Here is a 12,333-nt window from a genome sequence, read left to right on the forward strand (position 1 = left end):
GTTTGTCCCTGTCTCCACCCCATCCCTGTGGGTTCTGTCTCCATCCCCGCCCTGTCCCTGCAGGTTCTGTCTCCGCCCCCGCAGGCACTATCTCCGTCCCCGCAAGTTCTGTCCCCATCCCTGCCCCGTCCCTGCTCCGTTCCCATAGGCTTTGTCCTCATCTGCAGAAACCTTGAACAATTATGTTTTTATATTTAAATCTTTTTATTAAAGTATAAAAGGAACAATATGCTGTGCAACTATTGTGTATAAATTACAAATAGAAAACAATAATAACAGTGAGCAGCTATAATAACCCTTCTCACTACCACCCTCTACCCTTCCCCAAGGAATCCTAATCCACCCTGTTAAAATGTCCAGGGGTACAAAATGTAATCCGTTCTGTATGCCCTAGAGGGGAGAAATACGCCCTATGATACACTGTCTAGCTCTTCTGTCTTCCACAATCCTTCCTTCAATAGAAGATGTTTTCTTAAGCACATAAGTATTGATGGACCAAAGGTCCATCAAGCCCAGCATCCTGTTTCCAACAGTGGCCAATCCAGGTCACAAATACCTGGCAAGATCACAAAAAAAAGTACAAAACAGTTTATGTTGCTTATCCCAGAAATAGTGGATTTTCCCCAAGTCCAATTTAATAATGGTCTATAGTCTTGTCCTTTAGGAAACCGTCCAAACCTTTTTAAAACTCTGCTAAGCTAACTGCATTTACATCATTTTCTGGCAACGAATTCCAGAGTTGAATTACACGTTGAGTGAAGAAATATTTTCTCCGATTCGTTTTAAATTTACTACTTTGACGCTTCATCGCATGCCCCCTAGTCCTAGTATTTTTGGAAAGCTTAAACAGACACTTCACGTCTACCCATTCCACTCCTCTCATTATTTTATAGACCTCTATCATATCTCCCCTCAGCCACCTTTTTTCCAAGCTGAAGAGCCCCAGCCGCTTTAGCCTTTCCTCATAGGGAAGTCGTCCCATCCCCTTTCTCATTTTCATCGCCCTTCTCTGCACCTTTTCTAATTCCACTATATCTTTTATGAGATGCGGCGACCAGAACTGAACACAGTATTCGAGGTGCGGTCGCACCATGGAGCAATACGTAGGCATTATAACGTCCTCATTTTTGTTTTCCATTCCTTTCCTAATAATACCTAACTTTCTATTTGCTTTCTTAGCTGCTGCAGCACACTCTGCAGAAGGTTTCAACGTATCATCAACGATGACACCTAGATCCCTTTCTTGGTTGAAGACTCCTAACATGGAACCTTGCATGACGTAGCTATAATTCGGTTTCCTGTTTCCCACATGCATCACTTTGCACTTGCTCACATTAAGTGTTATCTGCCATTTAGACGCTCAGTCTCCCAATCTCGTAAGGTCCTCTTGTAATTTTTCACAATCCTCCCGAGATTTAACTACTTTGTGCCATCAGCAAATTTAATTACCTCACTAGTTACTCCCATCTCTAGGTCATTTATAAATATGTTAAAACGCAGCGGTCCAAGCACAGAGCCCTGGGGAACCCCACTAACTACCCTTCTCCCTTGAGAATACTGACCATTTAACCCTACTCTCTGTTTTCTATCTTTTAACCAGTTTTTAATCCACAATAGGACACTACCTCCTATCCAATGACTCTCCAATTTCCTCTGGAGTCATTCATGAGGTACTTTGTCAAACACCTTCTGAAAATCCAGATACACAATATCAACCAGCTCACCTTTATCCACATGTTTATTCACCCCTTCAAAGATATGTAATAGATTGGTGAGGCAAGATTTCCCTTCACTAAATCCATGTTGGCTTTGTCTCATTAATCCATGCTTTTGAATATGCTCTGTAATTTTGTTCTTTATAATAGTCTCTACCATTTTGCCCGGCACTGACGTAAGACTCACCGGTCTATAATTTCCCAGATCTCCCCTGGAACCTTTTTTAAAAATCGGTGTTACATTGGCCACCCGCCAATCTTCCAGTACCATGCTCGATTTTAAGGATAAATTACTAACAATAGTTCCACAAGTTCTCTCAGTACTCTGGGATGAATACCATCCGGTCCAGGAGATTTGCTACTCTTCAATTTGTCAAATTGCCCCATTACATCTTCTAGGTCTATAGAGATTTCATTCAGTTTCTCCAACTCATCAGCTTCAAATACCATTTCTGGTACCGGTATCTCTCCCAAATCTTCCTCGGTGAAGACCGAAGCAAAGAATTCATTTAATCTCTCCGTTATGACTTTGTCTTCCCTGATCGCCCCTTTTTCCCCTCAGTCATCTAGCGGTCCAACCGATTCTTTTGCTGGCTTCCTTCTTTTAATATACCCAAAAAAATTCTTTACTATGTGTTTTTGCCTCCAACACAATCTTGTTTTCAAAGTCCCACTTTGCCTTCCTTATCAGCACTTTGCATTTGACTTGACATTCCTTATATACAGCATCCCCCATGCAAATATTGCTAGTTGTGGCCATCATGTTTGCTTGTTTTTCCAAAACATCAAAATATCGTTGTCTGTATCATTCAAACATAAATAGCAGTCCAATTCATTAACAGGCTTCAAAGTAGAAAATGACTTAGGAACAAAGTTTGTCCCCCGTCCCTGTGAGCTCTGTCCCCATCCCCGTGGACTCTGTCCCCGCCCCATCCCCATGGGATCTGTCCCTGTCCTCATCCCACGGTTGCTGCGGGTCCCCGTCCCCATGTCATTCTCTAGCCTAAACACATTTGGATTGCGCAACATTTGCCTCTAGTTGATAAAGCAGCCTTCTTGTATGGCACAAACATTGTTCTGGTGTGGCATTGAACTCATAAAAAGAAAGATGTCATTTGCTCTAGCTCAAGGAAATACTACTACTACTACTTATCATTTCTAAAGCGCTACTAGACATACGCAGCGCTGTACACTTGAACATGAAGAGACAGTCCCTGCTCGACAGAGCTTACAATCTAATCAGGACAGACAAACAGGACAAATAAAGGACAAGGAGATAGAGTAGCAAGATTCCGGAATCCCAAAGAGTAGCAAGATTCTGTGTAGAATTCAAAGAGTAGCAAGATTCCGTGCAGAATCTCAAAGAGTAGCAAGATTCCGGAATCCCAATGTAGCAAGATTCTGTGCAGAATCCCAAAGAGTAGCAAGATTCCGGAATCCCAAAGACTACTGCTTCTACTACTTATCATTTCTAAAGTGCTACTAGACGTACGCAGCGCTGTATACTTGAACATGAAGAGACAGTCCCTGCTGGACAGAGCTTACAATCTAATTAGGACAGACAAACAGGGCAAATAAGGAATAAGGACAAAGGGTAGCAAGATTCCGGAATCCCAAATAATAGCAAGATTCCGGAATCCCAATACTACTACTTATCATTTCTATAGCGCTACTAGACGTAAGCAGCGCTGTACACTTGAACATGAAGAGACAGTCCCTGCTCGACAGAGCTTACAATCTAATCAGGACAGACAAACAGGACAAATAAGGGATAAGGACAAAGAGTAGCAAGATTCCGGAATCCCAATGTAGCAAGATTCCGTGCAGAATCTCAAAGAGTAGCAAGATTCCAGAATCCCAAAGACTACTGCTTCTACTACTTATCATTTCTATAGCGCTACTAGACGTACGCAGCGTACACTTGAACATGAAGAGACAGTCCCTGCTCGACAGAGCTTACAATCTAATTAGGACAGACAAACAGGACAAACAAGAGATAAGGGAATATTAAAGTGAGGATGATAAAATAAGGGTTCTGAACAAGTGAATAAGGGTTAAGAGTTAAAAGCAGCATCAGTACATTTGGAGAGACTGGTTTGAAACAGAGTATGATATTCTTAAGTATGAAGAAAGGAAAACATGGCTGTTAGAGGTCTCCTCTGGCTGTGTCTCTTCCCTCGCTTCGCCATCTCTTTTCCTCACTCCTCCATGGCTCCTTGTATGCTTCACTGGCCCCTCACTCCTGGGACGTAGGTCACTGGTAGCATCAGTGAAGACCTCATAATCCCTAGGTTAATTCTTCTCATTTACTGGATGACACACGGGAAAGAAAGAGGAGGGAATGCAAGCCATGGGTACAGTGAGTCATGCTCTTTCTGTGCCCCTGTTTTTCTGCTGCTTCTGGCCCCTGATCCCACACTCGCAACCAGGAAACACAGCAGGAGTTGTGGACAATGAGTGACTGTTGCATGCACATGGTCACACACTGTCAAGGGAACTTCTGTTGTTTTAAGTTCCTCGGTTGTGTTTCTTAACAAAAGTTTACTAGAACAACATGCTGTGTCAGGTTCTTGTGTGCCAAGTATTGGCAGTAACTATGTTTAGATTTCTCCTGGCTGCATTGTAGTACCTGCTGTTTTTCTCTCCCCATGAAAATAAATCTATCTACAGATTATTCCGATCAACATTAGAGATAGGATAAATGTGTAAAGAGCTGCCAGCCATAACACTTTAAACATGTAACTGCAGTAGTCCAAAGCAGATATATCTTTATATAGATAACTTAACTGCATAAGTAATGCCACACTGGGAAAGGACCAAAGGTCCATCGAGCCCAGCATCATGTCCACAACAGCGGCCAATCCAGGCCAAGGGCACCTGACGAGCTTCCCAAACGTACAAACATTCTATACATGTTATTCCTGGAATTGTGGATTTTTCCCAAGTCCATTTAGTAGTGGTTTCTCCGATTTGTTTTAAATTTACTACACTGTAGTTTCATTGCATGCCCCCTAATCCTAGTATTTTTGGAAAGCGTGAACAGACGCTTCACATCCACCTGTTCCACTCCACTCAAAATTTTATATACCTCTATCATGTCTCCCCTCAGCCGTCTCTTCTCCAAGCTGAAAAGCCCTAGCCTCCTTAGTCTTTCTTCATAGGGAAGTCGTCCCATCCCCGCTATCGTTTTCGTCACCCTTCGCTGCACCTTTTCCAATTCTACTATACAGTTATACAGTACATATACCCAACAGTAGATGCATAAGTGAATATACCAGGGGCATAGTCAGCTGGGGCCTCAGGGGCCTGGCCCCCACCCCCCACTGGGCTCAAGCCCCCTCTACTTTAATGGCTGGCAGAGATGCCCAAGCCCCGCCAGCCGAAGAGGTCTCCTGTAGAGTCCCCACCCGTGCTGTCTGAGCAGTGCATCAGCCGCCACTGCTGGCACTCTTGCACATGCCCAGTTCAGCGACTGATGCTGAACTGAGCATTCGCAGGAACATTGTTGGCATTGGCAGTTGAAGCATGCCACCAACCAGAGCACTGCTCTGGCTACATATGTGGTGACTTGCACAGAAGACCTCTTCAGCTGGTGGGGTTTGGGCATCCCTGCCAGTAAAGGTATGGTTTAATACGGGAGGCAGAAGGCAGTGACATGGTGCAGCAGGGGGGAGAGTACGTGGCTCTTTGAGTCCACCTCTGGGCTCCACCCCAAAATGAACTTCTGGTTACACCACTGGAATATACACACAACTTTATACAAATAACATACCCATATATAGTTGCTGTATGGCTGTCTCAGTGGTATGTTTAAAGTTTTATATGGGGAGCAACTAAATTTTGCCATTCTCCATTTAAATTTAAGCCCAGCCTTTGGACTGTCCGTAGGCTCGGACAGATAATCTTTGGCTATATAATAACCTATAGGTCTAAACAGTTTTGAAAAAGAGACTTAAATGGTTTGCACCTGCTACGGACTGCCTACGTCCTTTTCAGTATCAAGTTGATGGTATTTACTTCAGAAAGTGGGGAATCTCATTTGACAGATTCTTCCAGTAGACGTAGGTCTAGTGGCTGCTAAATTGAGGCTTCTGAATAACGCATACTTCTAGCATTGCCTTTCCAGTTCTGCCAGGTTTAATCAAACATATAAACTGCGAGTGACCGTACTCACTGTAAATGCGCAGTAGAGACTTCCCTCTCTGTCCCGCCCCCGCGTCAATACGTGATGACGGGGGGGGGGGGGCGGGACAGAGAGGGAAACTGCACCGCCGACGTTGCTACCGCTCCCCCCCCCACTCGGAGTCGCCGCCGCCACCCCTCCACCCGGCCCGGGCCCTCTCTTCCCTTCTGAACTTACAGATCCATTCGCCGAACGCAGCAACGCACATCAGCTGAGCTGCAGTGAGCCCTTCCTTCTTTGCCTGTGGCCCCGCCCTCCTGTGACGTAACGTCAGTGAGGGCAGGACACACACAGGCAGAGAAGGAAGGGGCAGCTCAGCTGATGTGCGTTGCTGCGTTCGGCGAATGGATCTGTAAGTTCAGAAGTGAAGAGAGGGCCCGGACCAGGTGGAGGGGTGGCGGCGACGACTTCGAGGGGGGGGGGAGCGGTGGCGACTTCGCGGGGGGGAGGGGAGCGGTGGTGACCGCGGGGGGAGGAAAACCTCTATACCAGCCCGTTTTTACGGGCTCAACGGCTAGTACATAAGTACATAAGTACATAAGTAGTGCCATACTGGGAAAGACCAAAGGTCCATCTAGCCCAGCATCCTGTCACCGACAGTGGCCAATCCAGGTCAAGAGCACCTGGCACGCTCCCCAAACGTAAAAACATTCCAGACAAGTTATACCTAAAATGCGGAATTTTTCCAAGTCCATTTAATAGCGGTCTATGGACTTGTCCTTTAGGAATCTATCTAACCCCTTTTTAAACTCCGTCAAGCTAACCGCCCATACCACGTTCTCCGGCAACGAATTCCAGAGTCTAATTACACGTTGGGTGAAGAAAAATTTTCTCCGATTCGTTTTAAATTTACCACACTGTAGCTTCAACTCATGCCCTCTAGTCCTAGTATTTTTGGATAGCGTGAACAGTCGCTTCACATCCACCCGATCCATTCCACTCATTATTTTATACACTTCTATCATATCTCCCCTCAGCCGTCTCTTCTCCAAGCTGAAAAGCCCTAGCCTTCTCAGCCTCTCTTCGTAGGAAAGTCGTCCCATCCCCACTATCATTTTCGTCGCCCTTCGCTGTACCTTTTCCAATTCTACTATATCTTTTTTGAGATACGGAGACCAGTACTGAACACAATACTCCAGGTGCGGTCGCACCATGGAGCGATACAACGGCATTATAACATCCGCACACCTGGACTCCATACCCTTCCTAATAACACCCAACATTCTATTCGCTTTCCTAGCCGCAGCAGCACACTGAGCAGAAGGTTTCAGCGTATCATCGATGACGACACCCAGATCCCTTTCTTGATCCGTAACTCCTAACGCGGAACCTTGCAAGACGTAGCTATAATTCGGGTTCCTCTTACCCACATGCATCACTTTGCACTTGTCAACATTGAACTTCATCTGCCACTTGCACGCCCATTCTCCCAGTCTCGCAAGGTCCTCCTGTAATCGTTCACATTCCTCCTGCGACTTGACGACCCTGAATAATTTTGTGTCATCGGCGAATTTAATTACCTCACTAGTTATTCCCATCTCTAGGTCATTTATAAATACATTAAAAAGCAACGGACCCAGCACAGACCCCTGCGGGACCCCACTAACTACCCTCCTCCACTGAGAATACTGGCCACGCAATCCTACTCTCTGCTTCCTATCTTTCAACCAGTTCTTAATCCATATAATACCCTACCTCCGATTCCATGACTCTGCAATTTCTTCAGGAGTCTTTCGTGCGGCACTTTGTCAAACGCCTTCTGAAAATCCAGATATACAATATCAACCGGCTCCCCATTGTCCACATGTTTGCTTACCCCCTCAAAAAAATGCATTAGATTGGTGAGGCAAGACTTCCCTTCACTAAATCCGTGCTGACTTTGTCTCATCAGTCCATGTTTTTGTATATGCTCTGCAATTTTATTCTTAATAATAGCCTCCACCATCTTGCCCGGCACCGACGTCAGACTCACCGGTCTATAATTTCCCGGATCTCCTCTGGAACCCTTCTTAAAAATCGGAGTAACATTGGCTACCCTCCAGTCTTCCGGTATTACACTCGATTTTAGGGACAGATTGCATATTTCTAACAGTAGCTCCGCAAGTTCATTTTTTAGTTCTATTAATACTCTGGGATGAATACCATCAGGTCCCCGGTGATTTACTACTCTTCAGCTTGCTGAACTGACCCATTACATCCTCCAAGGTTACAGAGAATTTGTTTAGTTTCTCCGACTCCCCCGCTTCAAATATTCTTTCCGGCACCGGTGTCCCCCCCAAATCCTCCTCGGTGAAGACCGAAGCAAAGAATTCATTTAATTTCTCCGCTACGGCTTTGTCCTCCTTGATCGCCCCTTTAACACCATTTTCGTCCAGCGGCCCAACCGACTCTTTGGCCGGTTTCCTGCTTTTAATGTATCTAAAAAAATTTTTACTATGTATTTTTGCTTCCAACGCTAATTTCTTCTCAAAGTCCTTTTTTGCCCTCCTTATCTCCGCTTTGCATTTGGCTTGGCATTCCTTATGATCTATCCTGTTACTTTCAGTTGGTTCTCTTCTCCACTTTCTGAAGGATTGTTTTTTGGCTCTAATGATTTCCTTTATCTTACTGTTTAGCCACGCCGGCTGACGTTTAGTCTTTTTTCCCTTTTTTCTAATACGTGGAATATATTTGTCCTGAACCTCCAGGATGGTGTTTTTAAACAGCATCCACGCCTGATGCAAGTTTTTTACTCTGCGAGCTGCTCCTTTCAGTCTTTTTTTCACCATTTTTCTCATTTTGTCGTAATCACCTTTTCTATAGTTAAACGCTAGCGTACTTGATTTCCTAGTTTCACTTACTTCAATGCCAATATCAAAACCGATCATATTATGATCACTGTTATCAAGCGGCCCTCGTATCGTTACCCCCTGCACTAGATCATGAGCACCACTAAGGACTAAGTCTAGTATTTTTCCTTCTCTTGTCGGCTCCTGAACTAGCTGTTCCATGAAGCTGTCCTTGATTTCATCAAGAAATCTTATGTCCCTTGCGTGTACAGATGTTACATTAACCCAGGCTATATGCGGGTAATTGAAATCCATTAGTATGGATATCAAATTGTTCCTCATTGTCTGGCTTAGTGTCAGTGTTCAACATCTCCAGGATACAATTCCTGGATGAGGTATCTTTTACCTTGAAGCCCTTAAAGGGTGGGAGGGAAGGGAAATGGGACTTGATATACCACCTTCCTGTGGTTTTTGCAACTACATTCAAAGCAGTTTACATAGTATATACAGGTACTTATTTGCTTATTTGTACCTGGGGCAATGGAGGGTTAAGTGACTTGCCCAGTGTCACATGGATCAAAGTCCCGCTGCACTAACCACTAAGTTACTCCTTTCTTCATGCTCTGTTGATTATGGCAGAACTTGCTGAGAATCTAGCTCATCTCATTTGTGGAGTGGGGGGCTGGCAGTGGTGGAAATTCACAAATTTGGACTCCTTAGCTATGTAACAAGGTGAAACAAGAGAGAGAAAGTATTCTGAGCAATGAGACGGGTTTGTAGAGGGCACTAAAAATGCGAAGTAAAACTTTTGACCAATTGGATCTCTTAGAAAGATCAAGATGTCAAGTCATGGAGGTGATACTGTTGAACGTTAGGAGAAAAGATGATCACATGCTCATAAAATCAGTCCTATTGGTTCTTCAAGTCTTTGGCTAACTAAGAGGGCTTGACTTGATTGACTGTAGCCACCCAAGGGGAAGAGGTAAAGGTGGTGGAGAGGGGCTAAAGTAAAAAAAATACTCATGAAAGGTACTACTTTTTTTTTGTTACATTTGTACCCTGCACTTTCCCACTCATGGCAGGCTCAATGCGGCTTACATGGGGCAATGGAGGGTTAAGTGACTTGCCCAGAGTCACAAGGAGCTGCCTGTGCCTGAAGTGGGAATCGAACTCAGTTCCCCAGGACCAAAGTCCACCACCCTAACCACTAGGCCACTCCTCCACTGTTGCTACTATTTGACATTCTACATGGAATGTTGCTATTCCACTAGCAACATTCCATGTAGAAGTCCGCCCTTGCAGATAACCAATGTGGTCGCGCAGGCTTCTGCTTCTGTGAGTCTGACGTCCTGCACATACGTGCAGGACGTCAGACTCGCAGAAACGGAAGCCTGCGCAGCCTTCTACATGGAATGTTGCTAGTGGAATAGCAACATTCCACGTAGAATCTCCAATAGTAGCAACATTCCATGTAGAATCTCCAATAGTATCTATTTTGTTTTTGTTACATTTGTACCCCACGCTTTCCCACTCATGGCAGGCTCGATGCGGCTTACATGGGGCAATGGAGGGTTAATTGACTTGCCCAGAGTCACAAGGGAGCTGCCTGTGCCTGAAGTGGGAACTGAACTCAGGTCCTCAGTTCTCCAGGTCCAAAGTCCACCACCCTAACCACTAGGCCACTCCTCCACTTGAAGTAAACTTGGTGGCAGAAGAGAAAGTCGAAGTACACACATAGGAACAAGCAGAAAAAGTACCATGATTCGTCATATGGGACAATCAAAAGTCTTTTATTGGTAGAACCAACATGGGCTGTGTTTCAGCATCAATTATGTTATGTTACTATGTTAATTATGCCTTTGTCAGAGGATGAAAGACATACAAAACTGAAAAAACATGAAACCAATATTAATGCAATATGTATATATTTTGTTTTTTTTTTTAATGTTTTGTACGTGTTTCATCAGATGTATTTGCTTGTCGAAGTACATTTGGAACAGGAAAGTGAGAACTTGTCTGTGGAATGAAATTATTTTAAAAAAACCAGCCCGTTGCCTGTTTTGTCTGCACCTTCAGTGTGTGAAATAAATTGCATATATTAGAAATTGCTTTCTGTTAGTAAGCATTTTTGTGGGGCTTACGTCTATGGGTCCAATATTCAAACTTTGAGAGTTATGCTCATGAATTGGCCTCTTGGAAAATTTACTAGGGCTGAGTGCAAAAATGTATATACAAAATTTCACTAAACTCATAAATTAAGGAGCCTAAAAAGTAGGTGGTAACGGGCAGATTTAGGGCAGGGAAAAGAAGCTAGGAGCTTAGCACTGATTTTCAGTACTAGGCTCATAAATCTAGGCAAACAACGGGCAGGTCTAAATTTATGAGCATGACATTTCCTAAACGAAGATGAAGTTGTGATCCTACGTTTGGCTGAAAACAGGGCACAAATTTAGGAGGCTAATTTAGGAGCATAAATTTAGGTGAATATCGGGCCCTATATGCAGTGGCGTGGGAAGAGCGGGGCGGTCCACCCCGGGTGCACGCTGCTGGAGGGTGCAGAGAGCAGCCGCGTGCCTGTCGGCTCCGCTGGTTCCCTGCTCCCTCTGCCCCGGAACAGGTTACTGGGGCAGAGGGAGCAGGGAGCCAGGGGAGCCAACAGGCGCGCGGCTGCTCTCTGCACCCTCCAGCAGCCAAGAATAAACCTGGCAGAGGGGGGCTTGATGCGCCGTGGAGGGAGGTGTCGTGCTGCACCCTGGGGGGACAGATGCCGCTGCACCCGGGGAGGGGGGTGCGCAGCGGCGATCCGCCTTGGTTGGCAGCCGACCTAGGATCGCCACTGCCTATATGTATCTATGTGTATGTTGTGGGGATTAGTAGTAATATCATTCTTATTTTTTATTAGACAAAAGCTGCTGTGTTCCTCACAAGAAGTTACCCAGACACAAAAGAGGTTTGTGGCCAATGAATGTGAAAACCCTGCAGTGTAAAGTTTGCAAACAGAATTCCAGTAACTTCAGTGTACTCTGCCTATCCCACTCCTCTTGTGTCAGGGTAATGGCTATTTGGTCTGCCTCACTAATGCCCAACCACACCAGGTGAGTCCTTTCAGGGTACAACAGATTTGTAGTTGCAGGCCTGGACTAGCCATTTCCATTTGCTGTACTCCAGTTTCAAAGCCTATCCATTCTGGATAAACCTTTTTTTTTGGGGGGGGGGGGGGAAGGTTCAATGCTTGTTTTTCTGTCTTGGATTTTGCTCAAGGTGAGTTAGATTCAGGTACACTAAGTAATTCCCAGTCCCAGGAGGGCTTACAATCTAATCACAAGGAGCATCAGTGGGATTTGAACCAACCACCTCTGGATGTCAAAACTGGTGCTCTAACCACTAGGCTACTGCTCCACCCAGAATACCCGAAGCTATTGTGGTCATGGCATAGTACACTGAAGTCAGATTTCTGTTTTGAATGTCAATACTTTTTGAACCTGTTAGGTCAATGCTGTTTGTCATTTTATTTAATGTAAATGTTTTAATTTGTGGATTTATCATTATACACTGCCTGTAATTCCAAAAGCCATCAAAGCAGTGTATATTCAGGTACAGTAGCTTTTTTCTGTTCCTGGAGAGCTCAGATGTTCCTCCTCAGTTAGAGACCCTCACTCACAAATGA

At 44.8% G+C, this 12,333-nt stretch overlaps 1 protein-coding gene across 1 annotated transcript in view; it reads left to right on the plus strand.

Moving 5' to 3' along the window:
- The window catches only part of LOC115458761 (ras-related GTP-binding protein D-like), an 87,801-nt gene that overhangs the window by 56,978 nt on the left and 18,490 nt on the right, over positions 1-12,333 (plus strand). The window contains 1 exon segment of the mRNA XM_030188572.1: positions 11,569-11,616. Within this exon segment, the coding sequence (XP_030044432.1) occupies positions 11,569-11,616 (48 nt within the window).

This window comes from Microcaecilia unicolor, unplaced genomic scaffold (assembly GCF_901765095.1).
Source record: "Microcaecilia unicolor unplaced genomic scaffold, aMicUni1.1, whole genome shotgun sequence".
Classification (NCBI taxonomy): Eukaryota; Metazoa; Chordata; class Amphibia; order Gymnophiona; family Siphonopidae; genus Microcaecilia; species Microcaecilia unicolor.